Below are 23,476 nucleotides of genomic sequence, written 5' to 3' on the forward strand. Positions count from 1 at the left end.
AGTGGTTTGTTTCCATAGCCAGTCAAACAATTCATTTCTTAATGGGGCTTAAAAAAAAAAAAAAAAAATAAAAAAAAAAAAAATATATATATATATATATATATATATATATATATATATATATATATATATATATATATATATATATAAAACTGTTAAAACTCTCTTTACTTGGGAAACGCACTTGAAAAAGCATTTGATATTTTCTAGGAGGCTAATAATTTACAGTCAGTCAACGTTTGAAGTGACAAGAGCACATTTTGGTTTTGTTTTAGGACAACTTGCATGAATGTATTTGATCCACTTTAAATGTTGACTACTGTATATTAAACACAACTAAATAAAAACAACAACAACAACTAGTATTCAAATTTATTAAAATTAATAATTATAACCATGATTACTGTAACAAAGGTATAATAAACAAAATGTTAATCACACTTTTCAGTTAATAGAAATTAACAAAAAAACAAAACAAAAAAAAACACACCAAAGATCTTTACTGTGGATAACAATTATTTAACATTTTTACTCATACCTCCTAAATTCCACAAAACACTTATGCCAAAAACACCACATTTAGATTTAATAAATAAAGACGTCATAAAACTGATTTTTCAATGATGTGCTTTTATTAAAAAACACATGTTAGCCAGTAGTACATCCTCATTCAATGTTTCAGGAGAGGTATTTAAATATTTATGAAACCCATCCATGGTCAGTGGTCTTAAAAGGCTTTTGTGACTTTTGGCTGTTAGGACTTAATATGCAGCATGAACTGAATTTTCTAGACAAGGCAGAGAAGACATCTCTGCCACGTCTCAAGATCAGGATGGATTTTGGGGGCTCTGTCCTGCTCCCCCTTCAGACCGTGTTTCAGGAACTGTTGTGGTTGTAACACCGCTGGGCTCTAGATTGAGTTTTTCTACTGCACTCAAAACGGGGCCTCTATCTACTTTAAGTACGCTAGAAGACGTGGAGATCACCGGCGACGGTGCTACTGGTCCTTCTAAAGACTCGTTTGTAAAGGTCTGTACTGTGGGCACATCTGACAATGACTGTCCAAGTGCTGAGATATCTGATGGATTATTAGAAAGCGAAGGCATCTGTGGGCTCTCAAGCACTGGTGTTGTGGTTGCGATGGCATTGGATGGATTTTCTACCGACGAAGTGCTTCCTTGTGCTGCAGCTTCAGCTTTTGCCAACTCTGCAGCTTTGGTCTCCATCTCCTGCATTCGTTTCTGAACCATCATGGGCATGAGCTGCACATATGTGCCCATTAACCTGTGATTGGTCCTTATTAACTTGCCAGCACAACTGTCAGCACATCGCTCCTGGGAAAACAGAAAAGGGAACATTAAATAACTGTCACGGTAAACTAATGTGCGTTGTAAAAAGTGATGTTCTTTCCCAGTGTTTTTGTCTTGTTTCAGCATGCAAATGTTAGACATTCTTAAATCAAGATACACGGTCAAAATGAAAACTAGATTTGTTGTGTTTTTCATTTTACATTTGAATCTGAAGTAAGTGTACTCTGATTTATAACTTTATAACTCTGCGGGCGGTCCTTCTCCTGTTCAGTCTCCAAACTCTGGAACAATCTCCCGAACACTGTTCGGGAGGCAGACACACACTGTCAGTTTAAATCTAGATTAAAGACCCATCTCTTTGACCTGGCTTACACATAACGCACTAATACGCTTCTATTATTAAAATGCGTTAAAGGATTGTTAACTCATTGTTTACTCATTAAATGTACTCATTACATTGTAAAAAGAAAGGCATATACTATAATTTTAGTCTGTTTTTTTCTTATTCTGTTTTTCAGTTTGAATCTAGATCAGATGGTGTATCAGCACCCAGAGATGACCTTCATCGGACACCAGAACACCTAAATGTGCCCTGTGGACAGAATACAGAACCAAACACAGACACAATAAGTCCTTTACACAATCTGATATAGCTGCGTTTGAAATTGAATTGGAAATTAAATCTGGCTCCCAACTGAGCCTGATTTCTCCCAAGGTTTTTTTTTTGCTCCATTCTGTCATGGATGGGGTTTTGATTCCTTAATGCCGTCACCACTGGCTTGCTTGGAGACACTTAATTTCTAGCAATTATCGTCGATTTGATCACACAGACTTTCTCTGCAATTATTAAAATTTAAGTGTTTAATTTTGTCATTATATATTACTATCGCTCTATTTTTCTATTTGATACTGTTCAGTGCTTTGACACGATCTGTATTGTTAAAAGGGCTATATAAATAAAAGTCATTGACATGCCAAAACCCTACTTTTGATTATTTCCTAATGATTTTGTTTTTGTCAGCTATGTCAAAAATATTTAAAGTACCATCTTAGCATATTTTTAGCACATAATTTTTTTTAAGTGGTTTTAAGAAATTACTCCTAATTATTATTTTCTACTATGGCAAAAATAAATTAGTGTATTTTTTTGTTTATGAGCCTATTTCATTTCAAATCTTGCAAAAATGTACATTTCAAAAACGTTATGTTCGCTGCACACACACACACACACACACACACACACACACACACACACACACAAATCTATAAAATCTTAAAAATAACATCCCAAGAACACATAAAAACGGTTTCGCAAATTAAAATAATAGCTAAACCATATATTTGCCTCACCTCGTCCATTGTAAGATTTCTGTAGTTGAAATTGCTTGTGCATCGCTGGAAGCAGATTTCCGTCATGCGATTGTAAACGAGGAGGAAGTCCCGCAACTAAATCACAGGAATAATACAATAAAATGCAGGATTTTATAAAATATGTGTCATATTCTTACATGCATGAAGAGGACTGCACGCGTTATCTGTAATACGTACATTTCGTAGCTGTCCGGCGGGGTCCATGACAATTTTGTTGGCAGAATATAGCAAGAGAAATGTTTAAAGAACTGCAAATAAACTGCAATTGAAAAGGATAAAATTAAGAAATGATATCCAAGAGCTATCGCATGACTTTCAACAGCGCGCGGCCATGTTTACAATCACGTGACTACAGGAGGAAACGTCACGATTAGTTGCGGCGGAAATTTGCAAAAAGTCCTCACTTTGCTGCTTTAGCGCTGCATTTTTCCTGTCTGTTGTCTCTGAACGTGAACGAAGACTTTTTCCTTTCTTTTCTTTTTTTTTATTATTAACAAATATGACTAAGTGGTGTAATAAAATGACCTTCTACGAACTCTCTCGCTATTTTTTCGTTAGCAAAGCTAAGAGAGAATTTTATATAGTAGGCATAATTATTTGGTTAATTTTATGTTAATTTTTTCAGACATTCTTCAAAGAATTACAGTACAAAAATAGAGTCACCAATACATTTAATATCAAGACAAAGTCACAGAAATATTACAACAACTCCGAATAATAGCTATTAAACTGTCCTTATTTTTCTGTGCATGGGTTCATTACATGACTTATTTGCACAAATATGCAATTATAGCCTATATGTTATCCTGAAAATCTAAAAAACAGCATAAAATCAAGCAGATAAATATAATTTAATATATTCTTCTTAAGTACAAACAAACCAACCTTCAAATGCAAGAAACAAAAGAGCACATTTATTTATAAAATCATTCAGATGTGTCTCGATTGGACGCAACCCCAGAACAGATATAACTGGTCTCCTCTGCATGCTTGTAAACGCATAGAGATTATGATTTGTGTTAGCGACGAGCTTTAAATATCACAGCTGTTGACAGCACCACCCCACGGTATCCTGTGTTTTTTCTTTTAAGTCGCTAAAGGTGGGTGTTTTTTTAATGTTTTTTAACTCTAACTGTTAACTGTCCTGTTCTAGACTTTGTCTTGATCTACCGAGGGAATGATCAAAGCCGTCATGCACATTTCTGTGCATCTCAAACTCTCTCTCTCGATTATCGTCTATTTCTCTTTCCATTTCCATTTCCATTTCCATTTCCATCTCTCTTTCTCTCTCCCTCTCCATCTCTCTTTCTCTCTCCCTCTCCCTCTCTCTCTCTTCTGCCTCCAGAGCTACTTGGTGACTGTTGAGGTAGATGCTGTGACGTGAAACCATGAGGCTGCTGCTCCGGGACGGGAGGGTGATATCAGCCTCGTCATCATGGTCTATGCAGTTCTGCTGGGATGTAGGTTGAGGATGTGTCTGGGCCTGGTGAGTCTGAGCCTGTTTTTGGTACTTTCTCTTCTTCCTGCGCTTTTTATTGGCGGTCAGGTCCAGAGAAGCATAGGACACGTCCCCCTGCTGGACCTGTGAGACAATGACAAACCTAAACTGTATTTTCATGATGCAACATGCCCAATGCAATTAAAAAACAAAACAAAAACCACGATGTCACATCAACTTAGTGTACCTCGTCTCAGTTAAGTTGCAACTCGAGAAAGAGCATCAAAAGAATTTCACAATAAGTTGCACAACTCTGGTATAGTTTGATATCTTGCACCTTTCTTCGTGTTGAAATAGATTAAAGGGATTTTTAGATCTGTAGATAATAGGCCGTGTTCCGCAACAGTGACCTAAATTATGGCAATGTTGCAGCTTCTTTTTGGTTCAGTTTACTTTCATATAGCCACATTTCAAATCAAATCATACAAAAATCACATCTGAGTAAATTTGTTCTCTCATTGGTTCAAATGTTCATGTTTATTCATTAAGGATGTTTCTGTAGCTATTGCTACACACACACATTTCTATTTTTAAATATGTGACCCTGAACCATAAAAAACAGCCTTAAGTCGCCAGGGTTTATTTATAACAATGAATTAAAAAATACATGATCGATTCTTTTATGCATAAACTCATTAGGACCTTAAGTAAAGATTACGTTCCATGAAGATATTTTTAAAATTTCCTCATTTAAATATATAAAAGCTTATTTTATTTGATAATAATATGCAGAACTAATAGCCAAAAAATACATTTCATGGGTCAAAATGATTTATTTTTCTTTTGATGCTAAAAATCATTAGGACAAAGATCACGTTTCATGAAAATATTTTGTAAATGTCCTTCTGTAAATATTTCAAAACTTGATTTTTGATAATAATATGCATTGCTAAGAATTTATTATTAATAAGAACAGTTTTTTTTTTTAAAGTTCAACCAAATCTTGTCCTATCCTAACAGTTTCGAAAAATTGGTAAAATATGGTCAATAAAACCAGTTTGTTTTCAATTGAGCTGAGACTACCGCGTTCATATGATCTTAGACCATTTGTTTTATTCATATACGCTTAATCAGACCGAACTAGGAAAAAAAATGTGCTAGTTTCAGAAACAGATGTTCCAAATGAGCCAGATGGGAATTGGGAAAACAACATAAAACACAGCACTACATTTTAAAGTCTGAATTGAATAAATGATTTTATCCATTGGAAATTGATTAGATTGCTGTCATTACAATATAATTGACAGGTTACTGAAAAAAAACAATGTCCCGCCTTCATGTCAAGGAACACACCGTAGGAGATTTATTCTGATAAGAGAATTATTTTGATTTAAGATTGATTCTTTTCACATTAATGTGGCCAAGAGCAAAATAAAAAAATCGACGACAGCATTTCTGACTTTTCAAAAGCGGAAAAAGATATGGTTGGTCAAAAGAGATAAAGATGTCAAATTTTCCGTCACTCCCTCATCCTTTGAATTAAAAACGCTGACAGAGCAGAGATAACTATTAAAACATTGCTAGATTTATGATAAAACAAAAAGGGTCCATGACGTGGGGGCATAAATTAAAAATGATGTGCATGGATGAATCATTTATAATAAACACTGCAATTTTCAATAAAAAAAAATTCAACTGGCAGTGAATAAAAAAAAGGCTCAATATCTTGCAGAAGCATATCATTGCACTTGAACGTTTAGCTGGGATCCTATTAATGTGGCATAACAATGTAGCTCTTGACATACATACTGCTGTACAGTGGTCTGAGAAACCTGACCACAGCTGCGTTCATTAAAAGACCTGCTTCCACACACGTGTACATTTTCTGAAGGATGCGTAGGTGTATGCGTGCCAAAAATAGTTATCAAGTGTGCATTCTCACGCAAACCTTCTCTGTGAACGTCTTAAATTTAAAGCATTGAGCCTTTAAAGTGATTATGAAAAACACCACACAGTACAGATATATGAAGGTGCATTGGAAATACTACAACACATGCAACAACCAGCAACAATATATATATATATATATATTTCAAATCTGTTCAGAGTTTAATATGCAATTCGTTAATGGTTGGTCATCAAATTACCAACGCCAGCCAGCGAAACAACCAATAAGCGAACAAATAAATAGATGAATAAATAAATCAATTTATTTATAAATAAATGGCAGGAATATATCTGAACGTCTTAAATTTAAAGCATTAAGCTTTTAAAGTGATTATGAAAAACTACACGGTACAGATATATGATGCATTGCATTGGATATATATATATATATATATATATATTTTATTTTATTTTTCAGATCTGTTCAGAGTTTAATATGCAATTAAGTAAATGGTTGGTCATCAAATTACCAACGCCAGTCAGCGAAGCAACCAATTAGCGAACAAATACATAGATGAATAAATAAATCAATTTATTCATAAACAAATGGCAGGAATATATCTGTTAGGATGGACATTTCACGTTTTTCATAAAAACATTAAGTTTGTAAAAGTTCTACGTTTTTGCGCTTACGAATAAACCCATCGTTTTACAATGTATTTTATGTCTACTAATGTAGACAAGTACTAAACATAATTATATAATAATAAAATAATAGTCAATATTAACGTAAATATAATTTTTATATTATTAATATGCATCGAATGGCTCCAGATTTGAGCAATTTCCATGACATTTGTCGTAAGCATACCTTTAATCCTTGCTTGGCTGTGCTTGCATGTGACATTTGTTCATAGCACACCTCCTGAGACATTTCAAAAGGTCCTGCACAGAATTAACAGATACAAAATAATTAGCGATGTCATCATAAAAACACAATTATTAGCTTTAGGCAGACAAGCATCGCATTACTGTATTTGTAAACTAGACCTACCTCCTCCATCTAAACATATATTTCCATAAATCGGATTTTCCTGTCGTTCCATCTCGTCGTCCTCAAATCTGCAGAAAACAAAACCAGATTCACCGTTTAATATTTCAATGATTCAAAGTTGCTGTTGCTGTGGGAAAGGATTTTTTACATTTTAAATCAATCTTTTTAGATTTTGTGAGAATGCACAGAAGAATTGTACTTCAAGCAATAAACCAATAATTACCTGTAAGACCGAAGTGAATCTTGACGTAATGGTTCATCTCCATATTCAAAACTGTTTTCATTTGCTGATTAAAAGAAAAAGGTTGTAACTGTGACCTCAAGCTGCTCTAGGCTTTTTTGTAATTCATCTTTTTATATGTTCTACAAAAGGCAAATGTATGAAGCATACCTCCATATTTCTTTTCCTTTCTTCTTAGTAAACAGAATGCAACGTTTAAGCAAACAGAAATCAGCAGTGCAATCGATGTCAGAGCAATAGCAACATACTGACTTGTGCAATCTAAAGAGAGAACGAAAAGGACATGATCGGATGATTATTGCATTAGCTTCCCATGACATCTTATTATTATATTACGTTTACAATATTTTATAATAATTTCTACAGTAACCATTATTATTCCTGACTAAACTTGGAACGACGACAGGAAAATTAGTGCAGCGGTTATTTTATAATTCCTTTTTAATTCTTCTTATAGAATTAATAAACTAATTCTTCAATGGGATATAACTAGTTTTCTAATTTAGATAAAGGTGTTACAGATAGTTTTCTTCTTCTTTATTTCAATTCGTAAAACCTTCAATAAATATTTGAATATTTCAATTTAACATTTTAGTTATTGATATAATCTCAAATGAACAGAATAGTGTTGAGTGTATAAACAGAAATCATTAAGAAATGTTGTTTGAGTTTCCGTAGACGTCATCACACCGGAATAATTGAAAGACTTTATATTGAAAGACAATATAACCGTTATCGCTCATATCATTTATAAACTCCTCTAATTGTGTTGTGTAGATTATTTTCTGTATAATGTACTGCACTATTTAAAGAAGATTTAATATGTCAGTGTTTGATTTCAGTCTATCTATCACTATTCTAAGCCTGAAGGGCGAAAATGACTAAGAAAAACCTGCAAAAAAAAAATTCAGAAAGAAAAACAAAGATTTTAAGTCTGCCATTAACGTGATGAACTGCTTATTGAGAGCTTCCATTAAAACACAGCGCGTTGTAAATACCGTCAGTAGAGAACAATCCCATACAAAAGGGATATAGCATTTTTCTTCTTACCTGTCATTCTGGTTTAATGGGGTCAAATGTCCAATAAAGCCTTCTCTGATAAAACCTTTTACCTGTACGCGAGCATGTTCAGTGAGAAGTGCATCAGTTTTGCTGCTATTTTTATCGACTCTAGACGTTTTCGGTTACAAACAGGAAATGTGGCCGCTACCTTATTCGTTGCAGTCGTTCATCACCAGAAACACATGGAGTCTGCATTGTGTAGCGTCACGAACCACGCTGTTATTGATATGTACATCCAAAGCATTTCATTTCTAATGTGTCACTGTATTTATTCAAACGTGGGAGCGAGACGTTTCGAACAGAATTCGCTTTTAGAAGTTTCCTTGTTGTGTTTCGGGAAAAATGTCACGTCTGTTGTGTTTGTTGCCTCTCTATTAAAAGTATATTGTTTTTCTTTTTTATCTATTTCTTGTAGGCAATCTCTAATATATGGAAAATTAGGTGAAAAGTAAGAAATCAAACAAGGCTGTAACTGCCACTGAGAGAGCTTCAATATTTAGATGGATTTTTCAGTGACCGGTTCTTTCATTTCATTTCTTTCATTTTTGACCCAATCTTGAGTATTTGGTTACATCCATAAGCTCAAAAACTAATCATCATTTGAATTTTTACACGCAATACACAACTGAAATATTGCTAAAATGTCAAAGACCAGATTGTTATCAACACAAATGTTCCTATAATTACAATTTATTATGATATTCATAATAAATGATATATAATATACAGTATTGAAATGATCATTTCTTCAACAGAACTACACAGTTCTGTTTTCTGCCTTCTGTATTTCCTGTCATTGAACTTGAAGTGCATACTGTACTTTATTCCGTGATGCAAAGACACAGAATGAAATGCTGCACAGTTTTTATCTCATACATTATTGTTAAATTACCTGCATACATCATGAAATATTGTAGTACATCTGAGACTTGATTATAAAGTGCAGGATACAGATAATATAACAAGTGAAACAATCAATCCTTTTTTCTGAATTTTCCATTTCCGACCACAATAGCAAGAGCAGGAAACGTCCCTCTGCATAAACGTGTCGCTGTTGTAGCAGAGAACCACAATGCACAAAACTCTGTACAAAAAGCATCTCCCTCTCTCTCTTTCTAAAGCTTTTCTGATTGTTTTAACACCCGTACACTCTCTCTCTCTCTCTCTCTCTCTCTCTCTCTCGCTCTCTCTCTCTCTCTGTCTCTATCAGCTGTATGTCGCTGTTCATGAATTAGAAATGCCTTCCCATCTCCATCTTCTCCCACATTTAACGAAAGGCTTGTTCTCAGGAGTAAACCGTGTTTTAAAATGCAGAATGCGGTACGAGCAGCCTTAACGAAACCATAAATTCAGCCTGTGTCGCTTCATGCACCATATAAACAACCGCCAGCTGCGCTGTTGTTACAGGTTGTAATCAACGGCGACAGATTAGACTTGTAGGTTATGGATGCATACCGTCTCTGTTGGTCAGTGTCTGATGTGGTTTTGGCAGTTGGTTTGTTTCGAGTATTTGAGGTGAAACTGAGGTTTTATGAGGCCTGAGACAATCAGCTGATAGCCCTTGCTTTGCTAGCAGAACGTGCAGCCACAGCAGGAGCTGAGTGTTAGCAAGCAGGATTTATTGCAAAGCTGTCTAATAGCGCTCATTCTTTGTAACCGCATAATCAACAGTGCAATAAGCGGCTTATCTATTGAACAATTCATAGTAATAATAATAACAAAACTGTAAAGTTAACTTATAGGCCTAGTTGTGTTTCATATTTGTGGAATTTACCAGATTTGGCCCCCTCCCCCCCACACACACATTTACATAGTACAGGAAAAATTTTTTTATGTACATATTATAGGAGTAGGAGTAGTTCTGAGTAAAACCTCGCAGATATTTAATAATGTGTTTAATGTCTGTAAAACATAGCTAACCAAACTTAACAAAAATTAGATGGACAAGCCATTCATTCATACAGAGACAATAAGTAAAAAGTACTTTTAAAAAACACATAAAAAGTTTTTAAAATAGTAAATAAAAAAGTGAATTCAAACAAAAATACAAATTAAAAACATGTTATACTAAATATTTCATGTAATCTATGTACGAATCAATGTTTATATGTGAATATAAAAACTTAAATTAACATTTATTTTAATTAAACTGAATGATTCATTATACCTTCATGAACTTTTGGAAGCGTCAAAGTACTGACTTTCAATGGAAGGACAAAAATGTCTCCGGGTTCATTAGAAATGTCCTCATTTGTGTTTCGAAACTGATCACAACTTCATGAGGATGAGCAATTGACGAAACGATTTTCACTTTTGGGCGAGACCTTTAGGAAGAAATCTTCCTGTCAGCATGTTTATGGCCCACGGTTTATGATGCATTCACACCAGAATATCAGTCATAGGCACATCACGGTTCCTCACTGATGTGTATTTCACCGGGGGAGGAGGAGGTTTGAATGGAGGTGGCATATCCATTCTGAAAAGGAAAAGTCAAACGTAGATGAATAGACCGGAAACGAGTAGGATGTGATTATGTGGACGGTGGATGCGCTGATGATTTTGGTGCGTCTCACTTTTTTTTGGTTCTGGTGTTTTCTGCATAAAAGCACGATCAACGCGAGCAACAGCAACACGATCGGGACAGCGATGTATGCTGAGTTTACTGAGGCTGAAATTGAAACAAGAGATATGTATGTAAAAGTCCACCAATGACGGACCTGGTTTTATAATTATATTCATATCCTGTTCACACTGTCATGTGCATGTTTGTTTGCAAGCTATTATCATAATCTAGGTTTTAGCTGATCTCTACAGGTCCAGTAGAGCATCACGAGTAAATCTCCAGCATCAAGATTAAAGCATCCTAAAGAAGATAATCTAGTTATTTTTTATTACATTTAAGTATTTACCACGTTTTAATACATTTAGAAAGCCGCGATTACCCTCATAACAATAAACTGCAAAAGCAGTCATTGCCTGTGAAACTAAATTGTTTTTGTAACTGAATCATTGAATTATTTACTTCACAAAACGATTGAGCTTGAAATACTGCGAACTGGCGACACCTGCTGGTCAAATCGGTGTCATTGAAACAAAAGGTACTTTTTTACAAACCAGTTGTTTTAATAAAAGACAGACTCATGCCACTGTGGGGATCTAGAGGTTCTCATGGGGAAACAATGTTATAATACAGAGCGTACAGAATGGATTTTTCTTCAAGAATGTAAAAAATAGCCTGCAGAAAGTTTCCCGTGAGGGGTAGGTTTAGGTAAGGCAGTTAGAATATATGATTTGTACAGTATGGATACTATTATGCCTATGGCGAGTCCTTAGGCTTAGAGGTGTGTGTACTCGTTTATACTACAATGTGGGGAACAAGGAAGGAAACAAGAGAGAAAAAAATATTAAAAATTGTAAATTGTGTTAATCTGAAAGTGTAATAGAGCAAACAGGTTTTCTATAAGGGGTAGGGTAAGGGGAATAAAAAATGTGCGGTCAGCATAAAAGCAATAGAAGTAAATGGAAATTCCCCACAATTCACAGAAACAAGCACGTGTGCAATGTACCTTTTGATGTTGTAACAGATGTTTTTATTTGTTATAGTAGAAACAGAGAATAGAATATCTGTTTTTCTTCTGGTAGATGTATCTGGAAATGTGCACAGTTCAGCTGTATGAGGTTATTGAATGTAATGTAAATGCATTGCCAACAAGTGGAGCTGAAGAGCTGTCGTAGAGTGAAGTGGCAAGGCTGCTGTGTCTGGGTTGTAGGGTGGTCGTAATGTGCAATGTATTCTGATGTTTTTCCATTGTTTGTGCTGTGTGTGCTTTAAAGGATAGGATTTATTGTTTATTGTTTTAAAGTGCCATGCTTTTTCTTACCTTTACTCTGCTTTGAGAGGACACGGATAGTAAACTCCATGTCTCTCTGCAGTTGATTGTCCAGAAAGACAGCTGTCAGTTTGTATGTTCCTGACTGGTCAGATGTTACAGAGGTCAGAGACAAAGTGTCTGAGAGAGACAGCGTTGTGTCCCCCTAAAAATCATCACATGGGTTTGTCATTTTAGACAGTTAATACACTACAACTGCACTGTAGTTAAAGCAATACTGTTTTAATATTTCATTTGAGTCTCTTAATATTTCACAGTCTTACCCTCATCCATTTATACTGCAAGTCTTGAGATGCTTGTGCGATACACGAAACCGTCACATCTTCACCAACGCTGGTGTTTAAAGGGCTGCTTGTGTTACACTCAATGCCATCAAGAACTGTTTGGGAGAGAATTATTTTATGTGGATGTTCATACGACAGACAATGCTGTTTGATTTATTTACTCACAGTTCACAGTCAGTTCCACCGTGGCATTGAGACCTTGCTGATTTCGGACTACCGAGTCCCATTCAGGTAAACAGATGTACACGTCGCTGTCCTTTCTAGTGACGTTTGGTAAAACGAACTCTCCGTTTGAGCTTTCCAGCCAAAATATCTTGTCCTGATGAGACGAATGATATCAAGACAGCAGGTGTATAAACTGCGGCGAATAGAAATGTGATATTTTTCCGTCTGACTCACCTTCAACCTTCTAAGTTTATAATGTAACAGAGGAGGGCTCGCTGAACAAGTTATTTTCACTTCATCTCCTTCTTTTATGAATCCGTATGGATATGACATCTTCACTGATGCTGGAGGCTCTGAAATGAGCAGAAAGATGAGGCTTATTCACGTTTTAATGTGAACCGATACAGTAAATACAGTAAATAGTTTACCTGTAACTTGCAGGTTTATGATTCTTTTAATCAAGCCATTGGGATATGAAGTGATTTCACAAATGTAGTTTCCACTGTCATTCAGTCTGACTTTATGCAGAGTCAGGATCGAGCCCCGCAGCTTCCTGGATTCTGACCTGGGCACTATCTCCAGGAGAGGACCGGACTGAAAGTAATGTGTTGGGAACCCAGGATGGAACACAACAATCTTATGATCGTTTTTCTCATTTCCTTTTTGCCGTTTAAACCATTCCAGCTGGATAATTGTGATGTCATGCTCCTTTCCCACAATGCATTGCAGGCTGATGTTCTGTCCCTCCACAGCAGTTTCAAGAGCATTGTAATTTATAAGAACTCCACATGTTGCTGATAAATCAATTTCATAAGTGACACGTCAGAGAGAGTACTGAAATGTCTAATGTCATCTGTGTAACTTGATGTCCTTTTATGTATAGAGACCTAGCCTGGGTCAAGACATCTGACATCACTGTGTCATGTGGTGCATCCATCAAGTAAAAAGTTATATTTTTCCAGGCATCTTGAACGATTGTAATTGTAAATATTTAATTGTAATTGTACAAACCGGATTCCAAAAAAGTTGGGACACTATACAAATCGTGAATAAAAACTGAATGCAGTGATGTGTAGGTGCCAACTTCTAATATTTTATTCAGAATAGAACATAAATCACGAAACAAAAGTTTAAACTGAGAAAATGTACCATTTTAAGGGAAAAATATATTGATTCAGAATTTCATGGTGTCAACAAATCCCAAAAAAGTTGGGACAAGTAGCAATAAGAGGCTGGAAAAAGTCAATTTAAGCATAACGAGGAGCTGGAAGACCAATTAACACTAATTAGGTCAATTGGCAACATGATTGGGTGTAAAAAGAGCTTCTCAGAGTGGCAGTGTCTCTCAGAAGCCAAGATGGGTAGAGGATCACCAATTCCCACAATGTTTCGCAGAAAGATAGTGGAGCAATATCAGAAAGGTGTTACCCAGCGAAAAATTGCAAAGATTTTGCATCTATCATCATCAACTGTGCATAACATCATCCAAAGATTCAGAGAATCTGGAACAATCTCTGTGAGAAAGGGTCAAGGCCAGAAACCATACTGGATGCCCGTGATCTCCGGGCCCTTAAACGACACTGCACCACAAACAGGAATGCTACTGTAAAGGAAATCACAGAATGGGCTCAGGAATACTTCCAGAAACCATTGTCAGTGAACACAATCCACCGTGCCATCCGCCGTTGCCAGCTAAAACTCTACAGTGCAAAGAAGAAGCCATTTCTAAGCAAGATCCACAAGCTCAGGCGTTTACACTGGGCCAGGGATCATTTAAAATGGAGTGTGGCAAAATGGAAGACTGTTCTGTGGTCAGACGAGTCACGATTCGAAGTTCTTTTTGGAAATCTGGGACGCCATGTCATCCGGACCAAAGAGGACAAGGACAACCCAAGTTGTTATCAACGCTCGGTTCAGAAGCCTGCATCTCTGATGGTATGGGGTTGCATGAGTGCGTGTGGCATGGGCAGCTTGCATGTCTGGAAAGGCACCATCAATGCAGAAAAATATATTCAGGTTCTAGAACAACATATGCTCCCATCCAGACGTCATCTTTTTCAGGGAAGACCCTGCATTTTTCAACAAGATAATGCCAGACCACATTCTGCATCAATCACAGCATCATGGCTGCGTAGGAGAAGGATCCGGGTACTGAAATGGCCAGTCTGCAGTCCAGATCTTTCACCTATAGAGAACATTTGGCGCATCATAAAGAGGAAGGTGCGACAAAGAAGGCCCAAGACGATTGAACAGTTAGAGGCCTGTATTAGACAAGAATGGGAGAGCATTCCTATTTCTAAACTTGAGAAACTGGTCTCCTCTGTCCCCAGACGTCTGTTGAGTGTTGTAAAAAGAAGGGGAGATGCCACACAGTGGTGAAAATGTCCTTGTCCCAACTTTTTTGGGATTTGTTGACACCATGAAATTCTGAATCAACATATTTTTCCCTTAAAATGGTACATTTTCTCAGTTTAAACTTTTGTTCCGTGAGTTATGTTCTATTCTGAATAAAATATTAGAAGTTGGCACCTACACATCATTGCATTCAGTTTTTATTCACGATTTGTATAGTGTCCCAACTTTTTTGGAATCCGGTTTGTATAAATTGTGTATAACATTGACAATTTCAGTTTACAAAATCTACAACATAATGGATCATTCAATAAATATTCATCCATGACATTTAATATTTTGTCTTTCATCATTTTACATGTTTATCTTTCTTCAGAAAAATATTAGGAAAACGTCAAATTGGAACCATGGATGTTTCTGAAATTTTGTTTGATTTGACACAGATTGACTGAAGCTTTATTTTAACAAAGAAATTAAAAACACGATCATCATACAGTAGGAGTATTTTCAAGTCCCCGTGTCTCTGAATTTGAAATGCATTTTTGTGAAAATAGAGCAAAATTGACTATAATGTCATAGACTACCTAACCAGAGCACACGTTGGTTTAAAAGCTATAAACATTTTCTTTGTTGGTAGAAATTAAATATCAGACCCCTCTTACCTTGTATCATGCATAAAAGGATCAAATGTTTATAAGCTTGCTTTGTCATAAAAAAATCCATATCTGTGAGAACAACAGCCTTAGCAGAAACTGACATAAACAAGAAGCAAGCATAAGAAGCTGCAGAGGCACAGGAAGTGAGTTACCACCATGTCTCTTCTTGCTTTAATGTGCAGTATATGTGGTTTTATTTCCCTAAGTGAACCGCTTACTCAATGGAGAGGTTGTGTGTAGAGATTGTTCTGATACTCTTTAAAAGCGCAGTGAACTCTGTTAATGATTTATTGTGCTTGTAATAATTAATTCTAACCTTATTTTGATTAAGTGTTGGCATTCAGCATGTCTTCCTTGAGTTCCTGTTTCAGTACTGCACGTCCCGATTTTCATCGTATCTCTACACCTAAACCTAACCTTACCCATGATGGGTAACGCCTCAAAATCAGATTACAGAATAAATAACACTCATTCTAAGCCTAAACGTCACAAAAAATTAAATCTGATTGGTTAATCACAACAAATATGTCACACTTGATCACGGCACACTCAGCAAATTCCAGTTCTGCGTCAAGGCACTGATCAGGGAGTCGGTCTTTTTAAGGGCTGCCTCAGTCGTGAAATCCGTGAAAGTCGTGAAATAATGCTCATTTAACTGAAATGCTTCCCCCAGTTGATGCAGCCTTCTGTCTGAGAAACGGCCAAAACGTTGCAAATTCTAGAGCTTAACATGAACAGAAATAATGTTGCATTTCTGTGCAAGCAAGAGGCTGTTTTCGGGCTGGGGACTATTTTACACAGGTGCTACATGATGGAGGGGGAGTATAGTTCCTAAGCATATCGGCCTAGAAAATAGCAACTGTTCATTTTCCGCAGTCTTAATACACATATTTGTAGTATTACTATATATATTATTTATGTCTGCCTTCAAATTGTGCGTAGAGAAATATTATTTCTCCTAGTTTTCCTGAAAAGATGGAGTGCGCCCTCACACAGAAACTCAACATTCGCATCACATAAATAAGTTAAGAGTAATAGACAAAGCTCTGTTTAATTATTAAAAAATAATTCACTCAAACGGAAAGCAGTCGGCAAGAGTCTCTACTAGCGAAGTTATAAATTCATCTGCTTCAAGAACAGCACCGTTATTACCTTGCTAGTGAGAAATGTATTGCATCTTTTAAGGCTCTGATCACACCGAACATGCTTTTCAGGTCTGAAACGGTGAGGCACACTGCACTGCCTGTTTTTTGGTACCTTTTTTTAAAACAGAGCATGTCCTGTCAGCCTTATAGTTTGCTGTTAAGTAAACTGGCACATTAGCAGAAACCTTAAAAAAAAAAGAAGCTTGGGGTAACCCCCGACAGAGGGGTTTAGAGTTGCTTTTTTATCCACTTCAGCTTTGATTCTCTGGGTGCGTAAACAGCACTCACTGCCAACAGAAAACAAGTTAAAAAAGGCACCTCTCAAAGCAAAAAATGTGTTCTGTCTGATCTCGGCTTTCTAATCTCAATCATTTACCAATAAAATGTGTGTGGGTGTGTGTCCGTACTTTACGTGTGTGTGTGTTTGTAGGGGTACAAGGAGCAGAAGAAGGAAAATACACGCTTTCCATAACACAAAGTAACTTCTACTACAGAGCTGTTGAATGCTTGAATCTGATTGGTTGAGGAACGTTCTAACCTTTGCAATTATTTTCAGAGAAATGCACGGTACTTCCACTGCATTAGTTATTTCCTAAATAATATATTTGTATTTTATTTAATGTTTGTAATGTTTAATTTTTAAAACTTACAAAAACAACAAATATACATCATTTACAAGAGATTCACAGATTTCATGCACAACCTGTTCGGAACTACTCAGAAAATGACATAAAAACAAGGATCTCATGTTCCAAAATAAAATACTGAAGAGGTACTTCACCCAAATGAAACGAAAACTCTTAACCCACAACACTTCTATGTAACTTCAAATCACATATTTTTAAACACATTTAACGTGGTCTGTGGGTGTTGATTTATATGTAAACCTTTACGATTAAATCTGTCCCTAAAGACATTTTCTCGATTCTAACTGATAACGTTTACAATGTCTTTATAAACTTTTTGCACTGAGGCAGTATGACCCATGAGTGAGGAGAAATCCTCCTGTCAGCATATTTGTTTCCCACGAGTTGTGGGTTCTCAAGTGTTTGATACATTCACACCAGAATATCAGTCATAGGCACATCACGGTTCCTCACTGATGTGTATTTCACCGGGGGAGGAGGAGGTTTGAATGGAGGTGGCATATCCATTCTGAAAAGCAAAAGTCAAACGTAGATGAATAGACCGGAAACGAGTAGGATGTGATTATGTAAACGGACGGTGGATCCGCTGATGATTTTGGTGCGTCTCACTTTTTTTGGTTCTGGTGTCTTCTGTATAAAAGCACGATCAACGCGAGCAACAGCAACACGATCGGGACAGCGATGTATGCTGAGTTTTTTGAGGCTGAAACAAAAACAAGAGATATTTATGTAAAATTGAAACAATAATAAAAGTTCACAAACTTCGAATCAAACTATGTGATGCGTGTCTAGGCCAGGCTCCCAAGCTACGGTTAAACATGTCAGACTTTACTGTGTATTCAAATTTTTTTTTTATCAACATAAAACATAACCAATATATTAGAGGATAAACATATTAGATGATATTCAATGGAAATATTCCAGCTACAGCTTAATATATGACAGATGAGCTGATTTTAATTGAATTAAGGCTAGATAATATATTGGTGGGGTATGTGACTCACTGTGGCTCAGTGCACTTAAAAATAAATAAACAAATGGAGGAAAAAAGTTGATTCGTATGATGCACTGCTGGCTTGGGTAAGGTGGGTGTTTCTTAGGCCTGTTAGTCAAGCCTGAATGCTAGTTCATGCGGTCAGTATCGGAGGCCAGTAAAAACACCTTAATGTATGCAAAAGTAATGCAAAAATAAATAATTCAATAAATAATAAAAATAAAATAAAATAACTTGTTATAGAATTGTTAATAAGAAAGTTAACCTGTGACGATAAACATTACTACAAGTAGTAGATTTATTATTTTCAAAGCCCTGAAACAACAAGCAATAAATAAAACAGAACAAGACAAAGCAAAACAAACTCATCTTTTACAAACCAACTGTTTAAATGAAAGTGTAAATATTAAATGTAACCTGCAGATAATTTAATACCATTAAATATAAAAATTCAACATGTGGATTAAAAATGAACCTATATTATAAAACCCAGGACCTAAACCTTGACGGAGTGTTTCTGAAGTGCATATCACTGCGACATCAACTTTATGCAAAGCTGTTTAAGGAGCAGAGCAAACTGTATTTTTTCTTTTGATTCATACTCTACGAGCGTGATAAGATTTGATTTAAAGTGATTTGCGTGTGGATTACCTTGCGGTGTCGCAGCGGTGTCTACGGTGCTTTTCTGCGTTACGACAGAGGTGGCTCTTTCTGTTCTTCTCGTAGCTGGTTCTGGAGTTGTGCTCAAACGGTCTGTAGGTTTTACAGTGCTTGTATGTAATGTAAATGCATTGCCAACAGGTGGAGCAGAAGAGCTGCCAGTGAGAGGAGTGGGATGGCTGCTGTGTCTGGGTTGTAGGGTTGTCACAGTGACATTTGGTTTCACCGAACTGCTTAAGAAGTGACCGTATTCTGTTGTAGGTACAGTGGTGTCAGTGCTCCATGAGCTGGTCCCATCCGAGCTAAAGCTGCTCAGATGTTTGCTGGTCCATGCCGAAGAAGTAGTTGTCATTCCTTTAGTGGGAAAATGAAATAAAGAAGGTATATTAAGAAATATTACATCGAAATACAATAGCTACATATGTATTACAACAATAATACAAACCTGCATAGGTCAAGTGCTTTGAAAAAAAGGATTATAATGTTATATTATTGCATCAGACTACAGTAAATCTAGTCCTTAACAGTATTGGGATGTTTGTGGTGTGACTTTTTACTATTGATACCATTCATTGTGTAAAATAAGTGCTCAATAACCTATGGGTTTTTTCCAAATGTGTGTATATATTTCCAAAAGTGTAATAAATTATGTGCAAATTTGATTAAATAATAATAAGTGTTTTACCCACTTAATGTAAAGATAAAGAGTTAATCTACTAAAAACTCTATCATTTACTCACCCTCATGTCAATCCATCGGGTAGTTTCGGTTCCATTGTATATAAAAAAGGAAGTCATTGGGAACAGAACCTGTTTGGTTTCCAATTTTTTATTTCACAATTGTGTCTTTCATGATTTACAGAAGTCATACAGCCTAGCTATGATTATGAGTAAATGACGTCTTTTTTTGGGGGTGGCCTGTCTCTTTAACACTTAATGTCCTGACAGAACATTTACAAATACATTAACGCTTTTCTACAGATTTTGTTTTCTTACAGGGCACACATTTGTGAGCTAATGATAATGTTTATTCCCTACCATTAAATCTAATCATTACACAAACCTTCTGCATTTTTACATTTTCATTTGGATTATTTAGCCTGTTTGTTATTAAGCTATTTTCCTTGTGGGGACCGTTGGCTTGTTACAGTGTAGATGATTTCAAGTTTTACTATCCTTGTGGGGACATTTAGTTCCCACAATCCATGCAAAACCTGACCTGCATTTACAGAAACTCCCTAACAGCCTTTCCTAAAACAATAAGTCCCGGAAGGCTTGGAAAAAGGGAAATTGATCAATTAACCTCTGTTCCAAAAAGTATAATTAATTCCCGAAGGCTTCAGTGGTATTCTTAAGTTTTTCCATTGTTTGTGCTATGTGTGCATTGCTCTGGGCAAACTGGGATTTATTGTTTATTATTCACAGTTCATTTATTATAATTTTTTTTTTCACAAAGGAATTTTAAATGGCCATGTGATCACAATGACGAAAAAAGCTTTTTCTTACCTTTACTCTGCTTTGAGAGGACACGGATAGTAAACTCCATGTCTCTCTGCAGTTGATTGTCCAGAAAGACAGCTGTCAGTTTGTATGTTCCTGACTGGTCAGATGTTACAGAGGTCAGAGACAAAGTGTCTGAGAGAGACAGCGTTGTGTCCCCCTAAAAACCATCACATGGGTTTGTCATTTTAGACAGTTAATACACTACAACTGCACTGTAGTTAAAGCAATACTGTTTTAATATTTCATTTGAGTCTCTTAATATTTCACAGTCTTACCCTCATCCATTTATACTGCAAGTCTTGAGATGCTTCTGCGATACACGAAACCGTCACATCTTCACCAACGCTGGTGTTTAAAGGGCTGCTTGTGTTACACTCAATGCCATCAAGAACTGTTTGGGAAAGAATTATTTCATGTGGATGTTCATACGACAGACAATGCTGTTTGATTTATTTACTCACAGTTCACAGTCAGTTCCACCGTGGCATTGAGACCTTGCTGATTTCGGACTACCGAGTCCCATTCAGGTAAACAGATGTACACGTCGCTGTCGTTTCTAGTGACGTTTGGTAAAACGAACTCTCCGTTTGAGCTTTCCAGCCAAAATATCTTGTCCTGATGAGACGAATGATATCAAGACAGCAGGTGTATAAACTGCGGCGAATAAAATTGTGATATTTTTCCGTCGGACTCACCTTCAACCTTCTAAGTTTATAATGTAACAGAGGAGGGCTCGCTGAACAAGTTATTTTCACTTCATCTCCTTCTTTTATGAATCCGTATGGATATGACATCTTCACTGATGCTGGAGGCTCTGAAATGAGCAGAAAGATGAGGCTTATTCACGTTTTAATGTGAACCGATACAGTAAATACAGTACATAGTTTACCTGTAACTTGCAGGTTTATGATTCTTTTAATCGAGCCATTGGGATATGAAGTGATTTCACAAATGTAGTTTCCACTGTCATTCAGTCTGACTTTATGGAGAGTCAGGATCGAGCCCCGCAGCTTCCTGGATTCTGAACTGGGCACTATCTCCAGGAGAGGACCGGACTGAAAGTAATGTGTTGGGAACCCAGGATGGAACACAACAATCTTCTGATCGTTCTTCTCATTTTCTTTTTGCTGTTTAAGCCATTCCAGCTGGATAATTGTGATGTCATGCTCCTTTCCCACAATGCATTGCAGGCTGGTGTTCTGTCCCTCCACAGCAGTTTCAATAGCATTGTAATTTATAAGAACTCCACATGTTCCTAATAAAAAAATATCATAAGTGATAATTACTTCACTGATATTTTATGTTTTACCAAGTATAATTTACAGTTTAAATATATGTCCTTTGATTTATAGAGACCTTAATAATTTATAGTTAAATAAAAGATTAAATAACTGAAAAAAACTATACAGTAGCTGAACTAAAAAGCAAAAAGCTGTTTTTTTCCTGACTCCTTGAACACATATGAATTTTCATATGCTAATGACTTTATAAAAATGAGAAAACAGTTTCAATATTTTTCCTGTTTTAAGATAAAACGTATTTTTATTATATATAAATGTCATTACATTTAGGGGTTTCACACCACATGACATCTTACAGCCTAAGCTAACCTTGCCTTGTGAAGAAAAGATCACATGTTTTAAATATTAATAAGCAGTGAATTAATCTTTGTTAAAAGATGAATATATATATATATATAATATTGTGCTTGATAAATACTTGATAAGTTCTTTTTTCAATAATTAATTATTTTAATCATGATTTTGTCTTTAATATGAAATTAGAACAGTTGCACCCCACTGTCCCTTTGACTTTTTTATTTTAACAAATTATAAATGCTAAATTATATATGCACATCATATGACTATCTGTTAAGTTATTGTGCGTGAAGTGCATTTTGAAAAAAATTTTTTTTGAGTAAATGAATAGATAGGAAACAAGGATGAGGCAGAACCCGAGTTCGACATATTCCTGGATCAACATATTTGTTGACCCTGAAACAGCACTGTGATTAACCAATCAGATTTGAAGAATCAGTTTATAGTTTTTGTGAAGTTCAGGCTTGTAATCAGTGTTTGGTGCTGGTACATCATTGTCAATCATCTAGCAATGAATCAGATTTTATGCATTTCTCATGGGTAAGGTTAGGTTTAGGTGTAGAGATATGACCAAGCCTAAATTTCTGAATTAAAATGTTCTTCCAGGGTCAGGCCCCAGCAACACATCGAACTCATCAAATTCAGGACGTGCAACAGATGAGAGTCATGTCACAGAATGTCTTTCTAACACCTACACAGATCAGTTAAAAAGCTGATAAACATTTCCTTTGTGGGTAGCAATAAAAATAAAAAAGCCCCTCTTACCTTGTATCATGCATAAAAATATAAGAAGTTTATAAGTTGACTCTGTCATCAAAAAATCCATTTCTGTGAGAGCAACAGTCTTAACAGGGAGAGTCAAATGTGAAAAGCAGCAGTGGCACAGGAAGTGAGCTACACCACCAGAGAGACAGGAACTGGTTTGACTTTGTCAGTGTTCCATCTCTAGTCTAGTCTGACTCAACCAACAGCTTGATTTCGCTTAAGCTGTGCAGTTTTTCCCCCTCCAAGTTAACAGCAGAGGATACCTAACAGAGAGATGCTTTTATGTTCATAATAGACTGGTGATGGAGTGATAAAGTTGGTGATGAAGATACTCTTTATAAGCATAATGAACTGCTTCATCAGATTATTATGACCTTATTTTGTTGTGTTGCCAGTCAGCATGTCTTCCTTGATTTCCTGTCAGAATGCATCTGTGTAAGAAGCTGCGGGCACGT

At 36.1% G+C, this 23,476-nt stretch overlaps 4 protein-coding genes across 4 annotated transcripts; all 4 read right to left on the minus strand.

Moving 5' to 3' along the window:
* Positions 1–610: 610 nt before the first annotated feature.
* On the minus strand, positions 611–3,065 carry timm10b (translocase of inner mitochondrial membrane 10 homolog B (yeast)). The gene is made up of 3 exons (XM_043251196.1): positions 2,859–3,065; positions 2,661–2,756; positions 611–1,334 (listed from the first exon to the last, which is right to left on the minus strand). The coding sequence occupies exons 1-3, from the start codon at positions 2,883–2,885 to the stop codon at positions 828–830; spliced, it is 630 nt and encodes a 209-aa protein (XP_043107131.1). The 5' UTR covers positions 2,886–3,065; the 3' UTR covers positions 611–827.
* Positions 3,066–3,335: 270 nt separating this feature from the next.
* Positions 3,336–8,502, minus strand: LOC122353226 (putative uncharacterized protein DDB_G0271982). Its single transcript, XM_043251195.1, has 6 exons — positions 8,352–8,502; positions 7,452–7,562; positions 7,284–7,347; positions 7,061–7,128; positions 6,878–6,951; positions 3,336–4,263 (listed from the first exon to the last, which is right to left on the minus strand). Exons 1-6 carry the CDS (start codon positions 8,356–8,358, stop codon positions 3,817–3,819), a joined length of 771 nt encoding a protein of 256 aa, XP_043107130.1. The 5' UTR covers positions 8,359–8,502; the 3' UTR covers positions 3,336–3,816.
* A 1,732-nt stretch (positions 8,503–10,234) lies between these two features.
* LOC122352477 (carcinoembryonic antigen-related cell adhesion molecule 2-like) lies at positions 10,235–15,863 on the minus strand. The gene is made up of 8 exons (XM_043249879.1): positions 15,717–15,863; positions 13,131–13,496; positions 12,937–13,055; positions 12,703–12,856; positions 12,517–12,632; positions 12,245–12,398; positions 10,937–11,031; positions 10,235–10,839 (listed from the first exon to the last, which is right to left on the minus strand). Exons 1-8 carry the CDS (start codon positions 15,811–15,813, stop codon positions 10,771–10,773), a joined length of 1,170 nt encoding a protein of 389 aa, XP_043105814.1. The 5' UTR covers positions 15,814–15,863; the 3' UTR covers positions 10,235–10,770.
* Positions 15,864–17,436: 1,573 nt separating this feature from the next.
* On the minus strand, positions 17,437–23,240 carry LOC122352476 (basal cell adhesion molecule-like). Its single transcript, XM_043249878.1, has 9 exons — positions 23,022–23,240; positions 21,548–21,913; positions 21,354–21,472; positions 21,120–21,273; positions 20,934–21,049; positions 20,662–20,815; positions 19,148–19,510; positions 18,112–18,205; positions 17,437–18,010 (listed from the first exon to the last, which is right to left on the minus strand). The coding sequence occupies exons 1-9, from the start codon at positions 23,080–23,082 to the stop codon at positions 17,914–17,916; spliced, it is 1,524 nt and encodes a 507-aa protein (XP_043105813.1). The 5' UTR covers positions 23,083–23,240; the 3' UTR covers positions 17,437–17,913.
* Positions 23,241–23,476: the final 236 nt, after the last annotated feature.

The sequence above is a fragment of the Puntigrus tetrazona genome, chromosome 10, assembly GCF_018831695.1.
Source record: "Puntigrus tetrazona isolate hp1 chromosome 10, ASM1883169v1, whole genome shotgun sequence".
Classification (NCBI taxonomy): domain Eukaryota; kingdom Metazoa; phylum Chordata; class Actinopteri; order Cypriniformes; family Cyprinidae; genus Puntigrus; species Puntigrus tetrazona.

Bases quoted from the DNA above. Each gene is read 5' to 3' on its own strand.
- timm10b (XM_043251196.1), bottom strand. From the start codon at position 2,885: ATGGACCCCGCCGGACAGCTACGAAAT. The intron at 2,757-2,858 runs GTACGTATTACA...CCTGTGATTTAG, and splicing joins CCGCCGGACAGCTACGAAAT to TTGCGGGACTTCCTCCTCGT. The intron at 1,335-2,660 runs GTGAGGCAAATA...CTGTTTTCCCAG, and splicing joins GAAATCTTACAATGGACGAG to GAGCGATGTGCTGACAGTTG.
- LOC122353226 (XM_043251195.1), bottom strand. The intron at 7,129-7,283 runs GTAATTATTGGT...TGTTTTCTGCAG, and splicing joins GATTCACTTCGGTCTTACAG to ATTTGAGGACGACGAGATGG. The intron at 4,264-6,877 runs GTATGCTTACGA...ATTGTCTCACAG, and splicing joins CAGCCAAGCAAGGATTAAAG to GTCCAGCAGGGGGACGTGTC.
- LOC122352477 (XM_043249879.1), bottom strand. From the start codon at position 15,813: ATGTCAGTTTCTGCTAAGGCTGTTGTTCTCACAGATATGGATTTTTTT. The intron at 12,857-12,936 runs GTGAGTCAGACG...TCGTCTCATCAG, and splicing joins ATAAACTTAGAAGGTTGAAG to GACAAGATATTTTGGCTGGA. The intron at 10,840-10,936 runs GTGAGACGCACC...TTTCCTTTTCAG, and splicing joins AACACCAGAACCAAAAAAAA to AATGGATATGCCACCTCCAT.
- LOC122352476 (XM_043249878.1), bottom strand. From the start codon at position 23,082: ATGGATTTTTTGATGACAGAGTCAACTTATAAACTTCTTATATTTTTA. The intron at 21,914-23,021 runs GTAAGAGGGGCT...TTTTTTTATTAG, and splicing joins ATTTTTATGCATGATACAAG to GAACATGTGGAGTTCTTATA. The intron at 19,511-20,661 runs GTAAGAAAAAGC...TTCCCACTAAAG, and splicing joins CCTCTCAAAGCAGAGTAAAG to GAATGACAACTACTTCTTCG.